Below are 19,296 nucleotides of genomic sequence, written 5' to 3' on the forward strand. Positions count from 1 at the left end.
GCTGCACCTGTATGTCTTTTTTCAAATACTGTTTGGTTTCTGGGATAGTATTACTGTTGAAGTCTCACTAATGATCCATACAGTACATTGGTATCCCTACTTCACTCTTTCTGCTATTAATAGTGTACCTTCCCTATACAGGTTTACATTCTACTTAACATTCCTGACACACTTAAATGTTATGTCCCTTTGTGGTAATACGATACACTATGTCCAATATCCTTTTTGTCATTAGTTATAGTCAGAGCAATACCGTTAAAGTCCTTATTCTGTAAAGTGCGAAATCGCAGATCCGGCGTTTTCACACTTCCTTAGAACATGGGACTAAGACCGTATTCTGTCCATTGTTCATCATTTTGCATTCAATTGTAGTTGGCACACTATAGCCTATATCTTTAGTTTGGTGAATCCTTCCTCATTGCATCCATTCAATTGTGTTATATACTTTTGTGTCGCAATATCAAAAATACATTATTAATGACTTACAGAACTATAAAACGTTAATTACCTTCCCTTTTGTAATCTGTGTGTTATAATTCCTCCTTATTTCGACTCCCCAAATTGCTATCTGAGACACATAGGGTAAAATAGGTGTAAAGTGCTTTAATACTTACATTGGTACTAAGCGATCAGGATAAAAATATAGGACCCACTGAACATGGCTAGATTACTTTTACTATTAGATTTACTATTACTTAAATGAGTTTAGATTTGCAGAATGCAGAAATCCGTTGTGCCCTGTGTTCCTTCTACTACAGATCTAGGATTGGAAACAGGCTTTCATTCAAGCACGGGAGCACAGGTAATTGTATCATTCTAACTATTTAGAATGCAGCATTTACTTCATATACCTAGATTATAACTATCACATTTTTATTCTGAGTTGAAAGGTTATTTCTGGGTGATCAAACAAAAAGAAAAACACAAATAACCATTCAGCAGACTATGTTATAGTTCCAAAAATATATTTACAGTCTATTACAAAGATTACAAATGGAAGTGTCTATGAAATGGGAATATTGTAAATGCATTTGACAGATTTTGTTTTAAAAAGGAAACATCTTATAAATGAAACTTTGCTAACAAGACAAATAAATAAAAAATGTAAAAAATAATTATGTACAGTGATTTAAATCAATACAAAGGAAAAACAAGCAGAACAGAAGATCCATTTGTGTTAACTGCAGCCATCTTTGGTCCTAAATGGTAAAATACATTATGTAGCACTGAAAATACCTGTTTTTGAGATTCTCTGCAAGTAAAATAGAAAAATATAGTGCATTTTCAATGTATTCAGAGCTCACTACAGAGAAATGTGTGTACAAAACAAGACAGTATAAATAAAATTTACACACTTTACACTGAAACATTTACAGTTTAGTGGGTGCCCACATTATCAAACAAGACCAAATTCTAACAGATCCCTGGGATCATTCTTTAAAAAGCCCAATTCTGTTTGGAAGTATACGATTCCACTTAATGGGTGGTTTATGCTCTAAACAGATTTTACAAATATATCTCTTACTCTAAAGATATGCACAGAGGGAATATCTAGAAAAACACAATTTATTATTGCTTCTGGTAGACACAAAAAGGCAAAAACTCATCAGTTTTACATGTATTAAGAAAAAAAAAATCACGACTACTCCTAATGAATAAACCTTTGTTCCTGTGCGTCCTATGATGCATAACTCTCCAATTTGAACCAAAATAACGACCCTTTTTACCCTGATATATAGTGCTAATATAAAATGTAAAATCATTCAATCAAATTTGGATTGCATTCAACAAGATCTCGTACAAAATATATTTTGTCTATTTCTTTCAAATCTATTATTGTAAAAAAAAAACATTGTTGATTGCTCATTAACCTTGCATTGAATCACAAGCACCTCTGGCAGTGAAGGGTTTATACTACGACTTTGCCAGAAGGATCTGCTTTGTATTGAATTGAAGACCCAAGTAGGCATTGGAGTGATATTTTACAGTACTAGACAGTGGTATCTAGTCTCGGGAGACCTTGCTCTTTTAGAAAATTAAATAACTCTCACTTTTAGCAATAGTTTCTTAAATTAGATAATGTTTCCATTGTGTATTCTATATCAAAGGTGCCATGGTCACACAAAGTGCCATTATTGCTTTTTGTTCAGCAAACCCTTAGAAAATATTTAAAAATAGTAGTTATTAACCTGCAGATTTCTCATGTGCCTGCCACTGATTTAGCAATATCTATGTAGATAATGAAATAAAATCAGTGATAATAACAGTGTTCAAAACACAATTTCAACCATGCTATTAATAGTTTCCAAATAAGTGTGAAATGAAACAACAGACCAAAAAGGGGAGGGGGGAGGCTTCAGGGAAAATAACACATGAAAAAATAAGATTATATCATAAATCACAGCTTAAGGAAAATATTTTGCTGCATTTATCAATAGTCTCATTATTTTGTCCAACAAATATATTCTTTGTAAAATTCTTTATGTACAGTAAATTTTAAAAGGTCTATTGGGTAAAAAGGAGGTTATAGAGAGCTAGTTTTTTTCTATTTCAGGTAGTACTGTACTTTGTTTTTACTGCTGTCTTCCTTGCCACATCGTTTGATCCTATTTCTCTCTCAGGTAACATCTGGTGGCACTTAGGAGTTCAAGTCTGTAGGTGCTTGAGGATCTAGTTGATTTTTATCTACTGTAGAAAGCCGTAGTAAAGAGGACCCAGGAAACTGAGTATAATCTAGCAGCAGTTCTTGTGTAGCGAAGGCCAGTGCTGTTGTCTCAAAGTCTTACTTCCCTCAAAAGGGAGAAATGTCTATCACACTTGAATGCCTGTTCCATGTAGATGTAACATTTGTGCTCTCATAGTCTGAATACTGCTCATAATTTTCTTCTGATGACCAACCAATGTAATTCCTAAGCTCATGACATCCCTATAAATACAGAACATACATTTTATTAATTGTTTGCAATATAAAGATTGTTTAATTTTGTTACATTTTAATATGGAGGTATACAGTTAGGTCCGGAAATAATTGGACACTGACGCAATTTTCATAATTTTGTCTCTGTACGCCACCACAATGGATTTGAAATGAAACAACTGAAATGCAATAGGGGTTGAACAAAAAAATCGTATGAAACGTTTAGGAATTGCAACCATTTTCATTCACAGTCCCCTTATTTCAGGGGCTCAAATGTAGTTGGACAAATGAACACAATCATAAATAAAATGTTCATTTTTAATACTTTGTCAAGAATCCTTTGCATGCAATGACTGCTTGAAGTCTGGAACGCATGGACATCACCAAACGCTGGGTTTCCTCCTTTATGATGCTTTGCCAGGCCTTTACTGCAGCTGTCTTCAGTCGTTGTTTGTTCATGGCTCTTTCTGCCTTAAGTTTTGTCTTCAGCAAGTGAAATGCATGCTCGATCGGGTTGAGATCAGGTGATTGACTCGACCATTGCAGAATATGCCACTTCTTTGCCTTAAAAAAACTCCTGGGTTGCTTTCGCAGTATGTTTTGGGTCACTGTCCATCTGTACAGTGAAGCGCCGTCCAATCAATTTAGCTGAATTTGGCTGAATCTGAGCAGACAATATATCCCTATACAGTTCAGAATTCATCCGGCTGCTTCTGTCTTCTGTCACATCATCAATAAACACTAGTGACCCAGTGCCATTGTAAGCCATGCATGCCCATGCCATCACACTGCCTCCACCGTGTTTTACAGATGATGTGGTATGCTTTGGATCATGAGCCGTTCCAAGCCTTCTCCATACATTTTTCTTCCCATCATTCTGGTACAGGTTGATCTGTCCAAAGAATGCTGTTCCAGAACTGGGCAGGCTTTTTTAGATATTGTTTGGCAAAGTCTAATTCTTGAGGCTTATGAATGGGGTGAACCCTTTGTATTTGCTCTTGTGAAGTCCTCTCTTTATGGTAGACTTGGATAATGATATGCCTACCTCCTGGAGAGTGTTCTTAACTTGGCTGGATGTTGTGAAGGGGTTGTTCTTTACCATGGAAAGGATCCTACGATCATCCACCACTGTTGTTTTCCGTGGACGTCCATGCCTTTTTGTGTTGCAGAGCTCACCAGTGCGTTCTTTTTTTCTCAGAATGTACCAAACTGGTGATTTGGCCACTCCTAATGTTCCTGCTATCTCTCTGATGGATTTTCTTTTTTTTTTCAGCCTAAGGATGCCCTGTTTCACTTGCATTGAGAGCTCCTTTGACCACATGTTGTGGGTTCACAGCAACAGCTTCCAAATGCAAATGCCACACCTGGAATCAACTCCAGACCTTTTACCTGCTTAATTGATGATGAAATAATGAAGGAAACAGCTATGTCCATGAAACAGCTTTTGAGTCAATTGTCCAATTACTTTTGGTCCCTTGAAAAAGAGGGGGCTACATATTAAAGAGATGTAATTCCTAAACCCTTCCTCCAATTTGGATATGAATACCCTCAAATTAAAGCTAATAGCCTGCACTTTAAGCCCATATTCATTATTTAACTGTAACTTGAATATATTTTGGTACACAGCCAAAATAACAAAACTTGTATCAGTGTCCAATTATTTCCGGACCTAACTGTAATGTGCAAAAAGAGTGCCTAAATCAAAGAGCGTATAACCTGACAGAATATGTATAGATTTACAGAAAAGCAGGAGTTAGTATACATGAATAAAGAGTTACAGTGTTTGACCCTAATTTCACATGGTCCAGGAATTCGTACGTATGCGAAACAGATATAGCAAGGGCTCATTTCTGATCAAAATACAGTAGTTTTGTTTTAAATGTGAGGGAGAACAGTATAAGCATGGAGTGAAGAAAGTTGACGTATGTGTATTACATTTGTGTGGTTAGTCAAGGATGATGTTTAGAATGGGCTATTTTGGTCTAATGAATGAGATGGTATGTTTCAGTTAACAACATCAGGCGAAGAACAGATTAGAGAAAGGTTCAATGTACATGCCAAAGTTGGGAAATGGAGGGCAGGTTTGAAGCATGATGAAGGATACAATAAGGCCTGAAAATTGGAGATAGAAAATGAAAGGGGATATAAAGAAGTCCAAAAGGGAACAGTTTTTACTGGAAACAAGATTCTGGTAGTGACAGCAGGGTTTGGAAGTGAATGACTGTTTGTTCACTGAAAGTAGACCATTGGTGAAGCCCAAAGGGGGAGGAGATTAAAGTGAGAAGGTCCACGAAATATCAACAATACGACAGTAATTTTCACCTACAGTAAGAAGCGAGTGGCAGAAATTGCTGGAAGTTGAATAAAACAGTAAGGTGAATACATTATCACAAATATATGCCAAAATATTACAATGACATGTTTCACATATCATTGCTTTTTTTTAATATATGTATGATTTTGAATAGTATTTTCTAAAGTTGAACCAGGAACTAATTTTGACCTGTCTCCATGGCTAATTCTTCCCGTCATCATGCTTTGTTAGTATTCTTTGGAAATATGAATGAACAAAATGAAAATGTTTTTTTTTAATTGTTTGTAAGTATAGTGCTATTACGGTACCAATTGTTTAACCATCTTGTATCAGTGAGAATTCAATAAAAAGGCCCCCAACAAAAAAGTGAAGGATGGCATAACATTATTTTAAGAAACTTATTTTAAAAAGATTGAAACTTGATAAACAACCTTCTTACATTTTACATAGGAACTAAAACATTTAATAATAATTATTTCTCTCGTCTTCCATATGGTTACCAGAGTCAGTAATAAACTCAGAACCCAAACTAACCACACCATATATATTTGTGTCAAAAGGAGTGCTACTGAGATTGTGACCTCATGTACTGTATTATAACAAAAGACAAAAAGCCCAGTGCTTCATCCAATATGACAAATTATATAGTTAAATACTTATCTGTTTTTCTTTTCATAAGTGAGGGTCATTTAGTTAAATTCTTTGGCCGAAGCATTTTGAGCTTGCAAACCACATCAAGGTATCCCCTTGAACATTAAAACAAACATAGAGCAGTGAAAGGGTCAATAAAAATTAACAAAATCTAAGAAAAATCATAACATGGATATTTATACTGATTGATCAAGGCACAAAGATCCAATATTAACTTACTCAATAGTCATCCTGGCAACAGATTCAAGGGAACTATATCCTGCGGCAGTGAAGTTATCCTTATACCTCTCCATCTTTATAGCTTCTAACCAATCTCCAATTGAGCAGAAAGTAGTAAAATCAGGGGTATTCTGATCCAGAAGAGGACTGATAGGTCTGAGCAAGAAAAGAACTTATTTAGAAGATACAATGTATATCAATAATTCAACCATTTAAGCAATACAATAGTGACTCCTAAAATACTTATTAAATGGCAGCAACATTTACTATTGTCTGTAATTCTTCCCCAATGACTATCCCAAATAATTTAATTTTCTTCCTTCAGTATCTATAAACAAAAAGTACATGTTACATGATACTCTAGAACAGTGGTTCTCAAATATCTCCCTGGGATTACTAAATACATCAGGTCTTGCATAAGCTAACACATTTGCAAACAAACACAAATATGCTTAATTTACGAAATGCATACAAATATTCATTGGTAATACAAAAAAGTTGGTGTGACTCAGGTCTGTGAGGAAACTGTGGAAAAGCTCTGTCAAGAAATGCAATTTCTGATGTGGTGACAGAGTAGAGTATGGATGCACTCTACTATTTCCTGTTTTCTATTAGCCAGTAAAATCCCAATGTAATGTTTTCAACAGTGTTAATGTATTTGTTTTAAACTTAGAAAGATTTACGTTTTTGTCAAAGCAGTCATGAATATGCACCCCTTATTGGACTAAAAGACATCTAGATTTCAGGCGTTGAGTTCAAATAAATAGGTTAAAGTGATTTGTGCCTTAATTATTTTTTTTCTAATTTGTACCCCTTCAAGTAACAATTTTTGTTAACCCTGGATTACCATCCATTATCACGTCACTTTTCTTCACTTTCAGATGTAGCCAGAGTTAATGTCTTCGGTGCCGCGGCCGCTTGTGGTCTCGCTACCGCAGTAGTCACAGCACCGGAGGATTAACGATATGGCGGGTCTCATTGCAAAGCATGGTCCCCGCAGCCTCATCGTAGACTTTTGGTTGTTCGTCCGCTGCGCTGGGGACAGTGAGTCTTGCTACATTTGTATGATGCTATTCTCAAAATGGACAGTATGAACAAAGTGTGAATTGTAATTCTAAATGGTAAGATCTACAGTTTTATGTGTACTATATACTGTATCTAAATTTTAAAAATCATTCAAACCAGAATCAACGACAAATTATGCGTACATTTTAAAATTCTGTTGGCTTGGAAGTATTGGCCATCAATGACAAAATGTACACAGGAAAGTACTAGAAAATGGACTACGGTACTTAGAAATGTATGTAAATAATGAGAAATAATATTACAGGCTATTCAAAAATGTATTTGCCTTTCAAATTCTATTGTCTGGATAGTACTAACAAACCGGCTAAGCTTGATTTTAGTGATCAGAATGCCTATAGTGAGTACATATAGCAGTCTGAAACCTTGTTTTTGAAAATGTTAGCTTTTCACAGCTGTCAGATTTGCAACCATCTTTCCATTAAGATTAAAAAAATAAACATACTGGCAATTCTCTCACCTATTACAAGTCCCCGAGGGAGTTTTCAGACTGTTAGGGTTCCGTATCATTTTATCTAGAATACCAACAATCTGTTCAAACTTTGGCCTTTCTCCACGTTCCTTTTGCCAACAATCTAGCATCAGCTGATGAAGGCCTGCCGGGCAATCCATTGGTGATGGTAAACGATAACCCTCCTCAATGGCTTTTATAACCTAAGTATTAAAATATGAAATTATTTCAGTGAAATAATCCTATATCTAATGGTATTATAAAATAGTTTCCATTTTTTGACATTCAAACGAAGGAGAGATGGAGCACAGCTGGAAACAAAATGAACTACTACATCCGGATTTGGATGTCCGGTCTTGTGTCCAGCTGTGCTCCATCTCTCCTTCATTTGGATGTCCGGTCTTGTGGAGTAACGGCAGCACGCACCCACGGAGGAATTCCCACAAAAGACCCTATAAATGTGAGTCACTCCAACCTGTTTATTTGTATACACCCATACTTACCCAACCGATATTTATGTCTGGTCACTAGCCAGTGAAGGTCCCACATCATTGCAGTGGGATCTTTTCCAGCTAATCGGTATCTAGTGGAAGTGGTTTATTGCAAGGGTTGGAGTATTTTGGTCTGGACTGTCTGGGACCTCCAGGGACACAATTTATATGCTTATAGTCTTGGGCTATTTAGCCAGTGGTTCATGTTAGAGCACCATACAGTTTCTTGTGACCATTTTTTGACATTAAAATTCATAGTACATATATAATACATATCCTGTATACAGTATACACATTGATATATATATTTATATATATATTTATATATATATGTATATATATATATATATATATATATATCAATCAAATGAAAAGAATCACTTATGAGCACAGTCACGTATCTTGGATAGGTGTGCAACCCTGCTTTTCATCGTTATCACCAAGCATACAGCGCTTCCACTGCAGCAAGGGATTCTGGGAAAGGACATGTAAATGAGCACAGAGGGCCACCTTTTGGTTCAAGTCCATATTGACATGAACCCCTATGAGCTTATGCCTGCTTCATTACACAGCCTTTCAGCACAGCCTGGGTTAAGTGCAAAGCCAGTAAACCTACTCACAGACCGCTATTTCGACCAGTTATCTAAGATGTGTGTGTGTATATATATATATATATATATATATATATATATATATATATATATATATATATAGTCAGGTATGGAGATTAGCACTCACGGTTTTGTTGCAGGAGGCAGATGCTTGTCCCATAGAGAGTATGTAGACATATGGAGACCAGGGGATCCTGATAGCCAAAAAGAGACAGCACACTGCAGGTATGGTATCAAAAAAGTGTATTCAGTAACACAAGGCCGCCTTGTGTTACTGAATACACTTTTTTGATACCATACCTGCAGTGTGCTGTCTCTTTTTGGCTATCAGGATCCCCTGGTCTCCATATGTGTATATATATATATATATATATTGTGACAGAAACCAGGGGTTGGTAATAAACTCCATATACAGGGCTCCCAGGATACTGAACAGTTTCTGTCCTGTCTAAGCTGAACAGGGCAGCCTCGTGGTACAGGCACTCCATTCCACAGTTTGTCTGCTGCCTGTTTTCTGTCACCTGTCATGCTGATTAGAGTTCAGGTATATAAGACCTGTTTCCTGTTTCCTCTGGGCCCCGCCCAAGAGCCTGGAAGGCTGCTGAACTGCAGAGGGGTGAGAAAGCCTCTTTCCCAAATCGCTTCATTCATTCTGTTAGTTTGTCTAAAGACTGCAAAGGTACTTATTTTGTTGGTGGAAGTGGACAAGCCACTTCCAACTCTGAGTCAGGGACATCTAAGTTTAAGTTATCGCTCAGACGAGCAGCTTTTTGTTTGGCTTTGTTTTCTGTTTAAACTGTGGCAGTCTCAGTGCCTGGGACTGAATAAACCAGGTATAGCCTGTTTAAAGGAACAGTACGTGACGTCTCATCATTTAACCTACCCTAAAAGACCGTGTTCTAACAGTCCCGGACAGACGGCGGAGCCCCGGAGTAAGCCGTTTGTCACATATGGTGGAGAATGCGGGCAGAACACTGAAAGGTCTGGGGGTTAAAGAACTTTAAAAAAAAAAAAAAAAAAAAAAAAGGTTTTTTTTTCTCTCTCTCCAAACAAGATGGAAGACGTGGTGAGTGCGCTGGTACGCAATGTCGCTGTCCAGAAAGACGCGAATGAAGCCCAGCAACAGGCGAGTGAAACCCAGCGACAGCTGTTAATAGCCCAGCAAGAGACTAATGCAAACCAGCAAGAGACAAACCGCCTGCTGAGAGAGGAGCAAAAGCGGTTCGCTCAGGGCTTACAGCAGGAACTCGAGATCCTGAGGGGGACTATCAGTAACCTTCCACTGGCAGAGGCAGCCCCAGTTCCGAAAATGACCAGGGCAAGCCACTACCTTCAGAAGATGGGACCCTCGGATGATGTGGAAGCCTATCTTCTCACGTTTGAACGCACGGCACAGAGAGAGGGATGGCCAGAAGCTGAGTGGGCTGGTCTAATCGCACCCTTCCTAAGCGGCGAACCCCAGAAGGCTTACTTTGATCTAGAGCCAGCCGAAGCTAACATCTATGCAAAATTGAAGTTCGAGATCCTCGCCCGCCTCGGCGTAACCACGGCTGTTCGTGCCCAAAGGTTTCACGCATGGTCCTTCACGATGGATAAAGCCACCCGAAGCCAGATGTATGACCTCATCCACCTCGCCCGGAAGTGGCTACAACCCGAGATCAACTCAGCAAGCCACATCGTGGAACGGTTGGTCATGGACCAGTTCTTGAGGAAACTTCCCTCTGCCTTACGCCGTTGGGTCAGTCGGAGTGACCCCCACAATGCGGATGAGCTTGTGGCCCTTGTAGAAAGGTACAGTGCAGCAGAAGAGCACCCGCAACCCACAGTCGTGGAGCAACCCCACTATCCGAGGTTCCAGGACTCTTCCAGAGACGGTAAAAGGGTACCGGGGTTAAGGGGCGCTGAAGAGCAGCGACCACCTTCACGCCGCTCCAGCAACAGTGGTTCGCACACTAAGGGCAATAGCCAACATGGGGAGCCGGGAAAAGGCTCTAAGTGGGACACAGACTATGTACCTAAATGTGTAAATTGTCATGAGAGGGGCCACACAGCAAAAATCTGCCCACTAAATGATGAGCCCATGCAATGCAACAGCGTGGAACCTTATTCGCTGTTGTCCCAATGTATGGGCCCTAGCCCAGAGGACCCCTTGAATAACCATCTGTGGGCATTTGTAAAGGTTAATGGTAAGAGGGTTCGGGCACTTCTTGACTCTGGGAGTATGGTCACACTAGTGTCCGAATACCTATTGCCCATTAAGAAGAAACAGGTAAACAGTTCACAAAGAGTGGCAATTTGTTGTATACATGGGGATAATCATGAATATTCCACTGTTGATGTTTTTTTTGAAACAGAATTTGGTTCTTTAGATTTCAAGGTGGGTGTTGTACCCAAACTGGCACATGATGTGTTAATAGGGACCGACTTTCCCCATTTTCTAAAAATGTGGTCCCCAGCTCAGAATAGCGCCCAGAGTTCAATAGCAGACCATAACGAAGTGTTAGAAGAAACAAATCCTTTCCCTTTTTCAGAAATGGAGGTTGACGAGGGCCCAAATAAGAAGGGGGAAAAGGAGGAGTGCTGTGAAATTCCCTTCCCCATCACTACTTTGGTAGGGAATACCCCAAATCAAGATGTTGATCAGGCACTTACCACCCCAGTACAGGATAAGACCCTCGCTGACCTAGAGGTCAGTCCTGGGAGTTTTAAGAAGGCCCAGTGGGAGGACCCCACATTAGCGGTAGCAAGGGGAAATATACGGGACCAGAATAGTACTCATGGCCAACCAGATAGGTCACTTGCCTACCCCTACTTCGAGGTAGAGAACGACCTAGTATATCGGGTTGATAAAAGAAAATCAGTTACAACTAAACAATTGTTGGTACCACGGACATTCCGTAACGTAGTATTACACCTCGCACATAGTCATCCATTGGGGGGACACCTAGGGGTGGAAAAGACAAAAGAAAAGGTTCTCCGAAGCTTTTATTGGCCTGGGGTTCTGGCAGAAATTACAAACTATTGTTCCTCATGCCCAGAATGTCAGATCACCGCCCCGTTCAAAGCATACCGCAGCCCATTGGTACCCCTTCCCATAATAGAGGTACCATTTGACCGGATTGCTATGGATCTAGTAGGACCCCTAATAAAGTCTGCTAGGGGACATCAGCATATATTGGTAATATTAGATTATGCTACCCGATATCCGGAGGCAGTTCCCCTACGTAGCACCTCTGCTAAAAACATAGCAAAAGAGTTAGTACTTCTGTTTTCCCGGGTCGGAATTCCTAAAGAGATCTTATCTGACCAGGGAACACCATTTATGTCCCAAGTAACAAAAGAGCTATGTAAACTCCTAAAAATCAAGCATCTCAGAACCTCAGTCTATCATCCACAAACAGATGGTTTAGTGGAAAGGTTCAATAAAACCTTAAAGAGCATGTTACGCCGGGCGGTCGATAAGGATGGGAAAAACTGGGACTGTTTGTTACCATACCTGTTATTTGCCATTAGGGAAGTTCCCCAGTCATCCACAGGCTTCTCCCCGTTTGAACTATTGTATGGCCGACATCCAAGGGGCTTACTGGATATAGCCAAAGAAACTTGGGAACACGAGGTTACCCCTTACAGAAGTGTAATAGAGCATGTTGCCCAAATGCAGGACCGCATTGCTGCAGTCCTACCCATAGTGAGGGAACACATGGAGAAAGCTCAAGAAGCACAAAGGAATACGTATAATAAGGGTGCTAGGGTCAGAATTTTTTTTCCAGGTGATAGGGTACTAGTTCTGGTTCCCACCGTGGAGAGTAAATTCCTTGCTAAATGGCATGGGCCATATGAGGTCTTGGAAAGAGTGGGAGAAGTAAATTATAGGGTAAGGCAGCCAGGTAGGAGGAAACCTGAGCAAATTTACCATATAAACCTACTCAAGCCCTGGAAAGATAGAGAGGTCTTGTTAACCCTAGTACCCCCAGGTCCGTCAGAGAATCAAGAAACTGACCCAGAGGTTAGCATAGCTGAAACACTGTCCGTGCATCAAAAACGAGAGGTCCAGAGTTTAGTGAGAAGGAACAAAGAAATCTTCTCTACACAGCCAGGTAAAACTAACGTAATTAAACATGACATAGTATCTGAACCGGGGGTCCGAGTTAACCTTAAACCGTACCGAATCCCAGAGGCCAAGAGAGAGGCTATAAGTTTAGAGGTTAAAAAAATGCTAAAACTAGGCGTAATTGAGGAATCCCAAAGTGGGTGGAACAGCCCTATAGTTTTAGTCCCAAAGCCAGACGGTACAACAAGGTTTTGTAATGACTACCGGAAACTAAACGCGGTGTCAAAATTTGATACTTATCCTATGCCCAGGGTGGATGAACTTGTAGAGAGACTGGGCAAAGCCCGATATCTCACAACCCTAGACCTAACAAAAGGGTACTGGCAGGTTCCCCTCACAGAAAGGGCAAAAGAAAAAACAGCCTTCTCAACCCCAGACGGCCTCTTTCAATATAAGGTGCTGCCTTTTGGCTTACATGGAGCTCCCGCCACATTCCAAAGAATGATGGATAAAATTTTAAAACCACATGTTCGGTACGCTGCCGCCTACCTGGATGATGTGGTAATCCATAGTGAAGATTGGCAGTCCCACCTTCCAAAGGTCCAAGCTGTGCTCGACGCAGTTCGGTCTGCTGGACTAACTGCTAACCCCGCTAAATGCACTATTGGTCTGGAGGAGGCCAAGTATCTGGGGTATTCTATTGGTAGAGGGTTACTCAAACCACAAACACTCAAAGTAGAGGCGATACAAAATTGGCCAAGGCCAGTCACAAAAAAACAAGTAAGGACCTTTTTGGGGTTAATTGGCTACTATAGGAGGTTTATTCCCAATTTTGCAACTAAGGCAACCCCACTAACCGACCTCACAAAAGCAAGAGGACCGCTAATGGTAAAATGGTCCCCCGAAGCCGAACAGGCCTTTAGAAGCCTGAAAGAAGCTCTCTGTGCCCAACCAGTGTTGGTCACACCTGACTTCTCCAAAGAGTTCGTAGTCCAAACCGACGCATCTGAGGTAGGGCTGGGGGCGGTACTCTCCCAGGAGTCTCAAGGGGAGGAGCACCCCATCCTTTATTTAAGTAGGAAACTAAATCCCCAGGAGAAAAATTACTCCATAGTCGAGAAAGAGTGTCTCGCAATAAAGTGGGCTGTAGAGACACTCAAGTATTATCTGTTGGGGAGAAAGTTCCGATTGGTCACAGATCATGCACCCCTTACCTGGATGTGTCAAAATAGGGAGAAGAACGCTAGGGTGACCAGGTGGTTCCTAAGCCTACAGCCCTTTAAATTTTCTGTGGAACACAGGTCGGGGCACAAACATGGCAATGCCGACGGGTTGTCAAGGATGCACTCCCTAATATCCATGGTCGCTCACCCCTCGAGGTCTGAGCTGGGGGGGAGGATATGTGACAGAAACCAGGGGTTGGTAATAAACTCCATATACAGGGCTCCCAGGATACTGAACAGTTTCTGTCCTGTCTAAGCTGAACAGGGCAGCCTCGTGGTACAGGCACTCCATTCCACAGTTTGTCTGCTGCCTGTTTTCTGTCACCTGTCATGCTGATTAGAGTTCAGGTATATAAGACCTGTTTCCTGTTTCCTCTGGGCCCCGCCCAAGAGCCTGGAAGGCTGCTGAACTGCAGAGGGGTGAGAAAGCCTCTTTCCCAAATCGCTTCATTCATTCTGTTAGTTTGTCTAAAGACTGCAAAGGTACTTATTTTGTTGGTGGAAGTGGACAAGCCACTTCCAACTCTGAGTCAGGGACATCTAAGTTTAAGTTATCGCTCAGACGAGCAGCTTTTTGTTTGGCTTTGTTTTCTGTTTAAACTGTGGCAGTCTCAGTGCCTGGGACTGAATAAACCAGGTATAGCCTGTTTAAAGGAACAGTACGTGACGTCTCATCATTTAACCTACCCTAAAAGACCGTGTTCTAACAGTCCCGGACAGACGGCGGAGCCCCGGAGTAAGCCGTTTGTCACAATATATATATATATATATATATATATATATATATATAAAGCAGAAGGTAGCCATGTTAGTCCAGTTGCGATAGTGCAGAATAAATGAGTTCTTCAGTATTAGGTGATACCTTTTTTATTGGACTAACAATTTACGTCATAGGACAAGCTTTCGAGAGTTCTCCTCTCTTCTTCAGGTCAAGCAATACTGATATACACAGGAATATATGAGAAAAAAACCCGATATGTACTGTGGATAAGGTAGGGTGTTAGAGGTGTTTGAAGCCAGGGGAGGGTGACTAGGAGAGGTGTGGAGGAGAAGGGGGGGGGGGTGCAGCCTCCAACCCCCTCCACACCTTTCCTTGTCACCCTCCCCTGGCTTCAAACACTTTTAACACCCAACCTTATCTACAGTACATATCTGTTTTTTTTCTCTCTACACTGTTTTAGCCATAGATTCCTGTGTATATCAGTATTGCTTGACCTGAAAAAGAGAGGAGAACTCTCGAAAGCTTGTCCTATGACATAAATTGTTAGTCCAATAAAAAAAGGTATCACCTAATACTGAAGAACTAATTTATTCTGCACTATATATATATCACTGAAGACTAGATGCTACATTACTTGAAGAATCATATTCTGTTCTATGATTAAGGCACACCAAGGCCATGGCAAAATGTAACACTAGCACCTGTAAGAAGGTTTCACTTTTTGTAGGACTTCTAACACCAACAAACATATTGAATACAAATCATTACACAAGGCCTCTCCTGTTACTGACACTTGTTTTAGGCATGGAATTCACCACTCAATTAAGTGCAATTTAGATTACATATGATATAATATTGCATGAATAATATTATATATGTATATTGTTGTATGAACCACCATTAAAGTGGAAGTATTGCAAACAAATACTTGTGCATGCTTCTATGAAGATGACAATGAGTGAGACCTAATCACACTCTACTGGAAGACAAAATTAAGCTTCTTTATTCTGTGGCCCCTTGATACTGTATGTGAAAATAACAAACATTATATAAGATTTTATGCATGCACTCTCAATCCTGATAAGTAATTTGGTAACTATAACATAGTTTTGACTCCATATAGAAGACACCATGTCTTATGTCTTGAAACTATAGCAGATGAGTAGGGAAGATAAATGTGAAAGTAAAAAAAAACAATTTTTTTTAACCATTTAGCCAAAGCAAACTTTTACTATTAAAAAAAATATACAACCCATTGTTATAAACTATTGCAAAAAAATTGAAATGTTGGGAAGCAACATTTTTTTAAAAAAAATGTGTCATGCGGTCAAATTTAAAAAAATAAATAGTGAAAATGGTTAACGATTGCAAAATAGCGTTTTGAAGTGGTAAGAACTGGATTTTAATAGAGAAATACTGTTCTGAAAATATGATGACACAGTTAAAGCATTGCTGTAAACTGCAATAACCCAGGAGATTTAAGCAATAAAGCAGACAGAAAATCAATCGGAAGGATATGTAAAAGGTTAAAATTCTGTTACAAAGGGATTTCATGTCACTGACATGGAGTTGCATAGCACTTGTAAAATTACTACAGTAGTAAACTCTTCATGTTCCTGAATATTTTACATTGAAGGATTGTCTGATATTGACTGAGAGAAGACTGGGATACAAAAGGCATTTTTTGAGCCTACCCTTAATGTGAATTAGGTGCGATTGGTTATAGAAGATGATGTCGATTGTTGACCATTATGGTAACTCAATTAAGAATTCAATTAGACTTGAGTAAATAAAAATCTCTCAGATTCACAAAACAGTCTATATGTATGTCTGTAAATGTGGATTCTGATAATAATGTACTTTATAAAAACAAAATGTTTATATCAGGGTGTAAAACATTTTGTAATATGGTCAAAAGCAAGAAAGACAGCAATTATGACTGTCATCACAAATTAGATATGTGCGGACCTTTTGCATGAGGCTGTGATTTATGCAAAGTTAACCCTTTTTTAGTTGTGAACAAAGCTATGGCTCAATCAAGGTCTGCAGACATTGGGTCAATGTGTATTGCAGAGAAAGGGTGAATCCACTGTTGTGCTTTCAAAGGTGTGGATGGATGAGCTAAGTAACTTGAACTCCTTGCAACTGCTGTGTGTGGGAGCCCTCCCATCTCCACAATGTTCCACGGAAGAGAATACTCGAAGATCGAGGCAGGAAAAAGAGAAGCACACAGAGCGCACCAGAGGTAAGTGAATGGTATATTTATGTAGATAAAATGAGTAAGTAGCAACTTATCAATTAGGTAATATTTAGTGGGTAAATCACAATGCATTTTCAAAATAGAGATAAGGTTGTATTGACATCCAATCTCTAACAAGAAGCACATTTATTGGTGCACATCTGGGCTATTTAAAACGTAACATTTAATATTACTACAATTAATATAAGTCTACACGTGCAAATAAAGTTATCATATATTTATTGTGTGTATTTGTGTTTATTAAAAACACACACATTCCCAGTGTTTTATTAAAAACGAAATATACCAGGAGGGCGCTGTTATTAACTCTGCAATAATAGAACACTGCTGAACATCAATTGTAGTTGTCATATGATGTAATTGTAACGGGTGTTCCCCCACCCAATCGCATATAGTGTGTGTGGGCGGTGAACTTAATGTTACCAGGTGTGGTGCGTTACCTGTCAGGCTCACAGGAGGGCTGAGCTTCCGCCACGGGGAACCTGGGGCAAGTATAATATGAGTAACCTCGTACTCGGTGCAGCGCCTCCACCTGCGATGGCTCCCACCAGAGGGGGAGTGGTTCCTCACAGGACAATACATATCACTCAACACACAGTATGGGTAACAACTAATGCCTTTACTATCGTGACCGTACTCATGCATAACAATCAATAAATCAACAGGTGTCCCTCCCTTGAGGAGACACTAACTAATGCGTCTCGCAAGACGCTACTTCCACCTACACCTCCACCGGATGATCCCACCCAGTGTCCAGTAACCCCACACAGTATTACCCCACCCTTCAAGTGAGATATGTATGAGTGGCTGCGCAGCCACTTTGTCCCGTGTGAATATGATAGGACTCGTTGGTGCACTTGTGGATTACCTGCCGGGCACTCCGGTGCCCGAGCCTGCCAAGGAACTTCAAAAAGGATACTGATGTCGGCTGAATGCAGGAACTACCGTCCGGGGCGATCCCACCCGGATGTCTGCTGCAGCAACCCCGAAGAACTGAGCCCAAACCTCTAGACGAATGCGCCGCGTCCGCTGGGTCCCTAACTGGCTCTGAATAGTAAGGGGCAGGGTCCCTAACCGGGGGCCTGTCCCTGACACAACTCACTCTACTGTGTGGCTCAGGGCTATCTCGGGCCTCAGGGGCTGCTGGCCTAGTGCAAGGAGTCACTGACTCCTGCACCCTACCTCCTTCCCCTGGCTGCTCCTGGCACTGACTGACTAGCGTGCTCCAAGCCCGCGAAATGTATCTATTCTCCCCTGCAGGGAGATGCTGTAGCCCTATTGGCTCCCTGGGGTCACGTGGGGCGCGGCTGAGGCTCATGGGACTTGTAGTCCCTTCCAAGAGCCTTCCCTGGTAGGCTAGCGTTCGCGCGCTTATCACTGCGCATGCGCAAACTGTTTGTGGGCCTCCCGACACTTGGCTCTCACTGCGCATGCGCGAGGCAATGCAAAATGGCGGCACCCTGCTTCGGGAACCGCCGGGAGCCTCGCAACGAGATCGCATCCCCGGCAACCGCCCGCACGCATCCCCAGCAACCGACCACGTCGGAGGATAGCACGCTGCTCGCGCACATGCCCCCACACCTCCCCGCGAACGGCCGCAGTGAGTACGAGGAGGGGGGGGGGTCCGCAACGGAAGGGGGACCTGGCTACATAATAAACAATTCACACGGCAGACCAGTGCAATGTGTCTGGCTACACAGATGTAAATAATGGTATAATTTACTGGTTGTATTTTGCCACAGAGATGGCTATACTATAGCCTAGGTATTAGGTTGATAATGCGTAATCGGATTATGGTCAATAACACAGCATACTGTACGATATTGCTCACCATAGATTGAAAATTAGTTGAGAACAGACGAGTTAGACCAACTACTCCTAATGTTAGCACATATGAGTGTCCTATTAGAATCTAACAAGCTAACTAAACATAAAAGCCATGAATGACATAGCACAGTTCTAACATCACTGTATAGTTTTACTCCTAGTCTATTTAAGATACAGAGACACTTAATAATTGTGAGCCCAAGATGGAAGGGATTCTCTTCAATAGAGTATGAAAATCAACACAATGAATGGTGAGTGGTATGTGGGATTGATTCTGTGAAATTGACCCCCCTTAAACTGCAGCTGATTGCGTATAACAACACTAAAACTGGTTGTATGATTTAATGACTGCAAATTGATGAAGAGAATCGGTGTATATGCTGTCTAGTCAGCCAAATGAAACAACACTGTTGTCACAAGCACAACATTGTTGCCATAATTTAAATAGGCAATAATGTACAACTCTATTCAACCTCT

At 40.7% G+C, this 19,296-nt stretch overlaps 1 protein-coding gene across 4 annotated transcripts in view; it reads right to left on the reverse strand.

Moving 5' to 3' along the window:
* Positions 1-974: 974 nt before the first annotated feature.
* The window catches only part of EPHA7 (EPH receptor A7), a 215,052-nt gene continuing 196,730 nt past the window's right edge, over positions 975-19,296 (reverse strand). For all 4 annotated transcript variants that reach the window (XM_075597475.1, XM_075597473.1, XM_075597474.1 and 1 more), the window contains 3 exons: positions 7,645-7,838; positions 6,102-6,257; positions 975-2,926 (listed from right to left, as the gene is read on the reverse strand). In XM_075597475.1, the coding sequence (XP_075453590.1) occupies positions 2,812-2,926; positions 6,102-6,257; positions 7,645-7,838 (465 nt within the window). In that variant the 3' untranslated portion in view covers positions 975-2,811. The remainder of the gene's footprint in view (positions 2,927-6,101; positions 6,258-7,644; positions 7,839-19,296) is intronic.

The sequence above is a fragment of the Ascaphus truei genome, chromosome 4 (genome assembly GCF_040206685.1).
Source record: "Ascaphus truei isolate aAscTru1 chromosome 4, aAscTru1.hap1, whole genome shotgun sequence".
Taxonomy (NCBI): domain Eukaryota; kingdom Metazoa; phylum Chordata; class Amphibia; order Anura; family Ascaphidae; genus Ascaphus; species Ascaphus truei.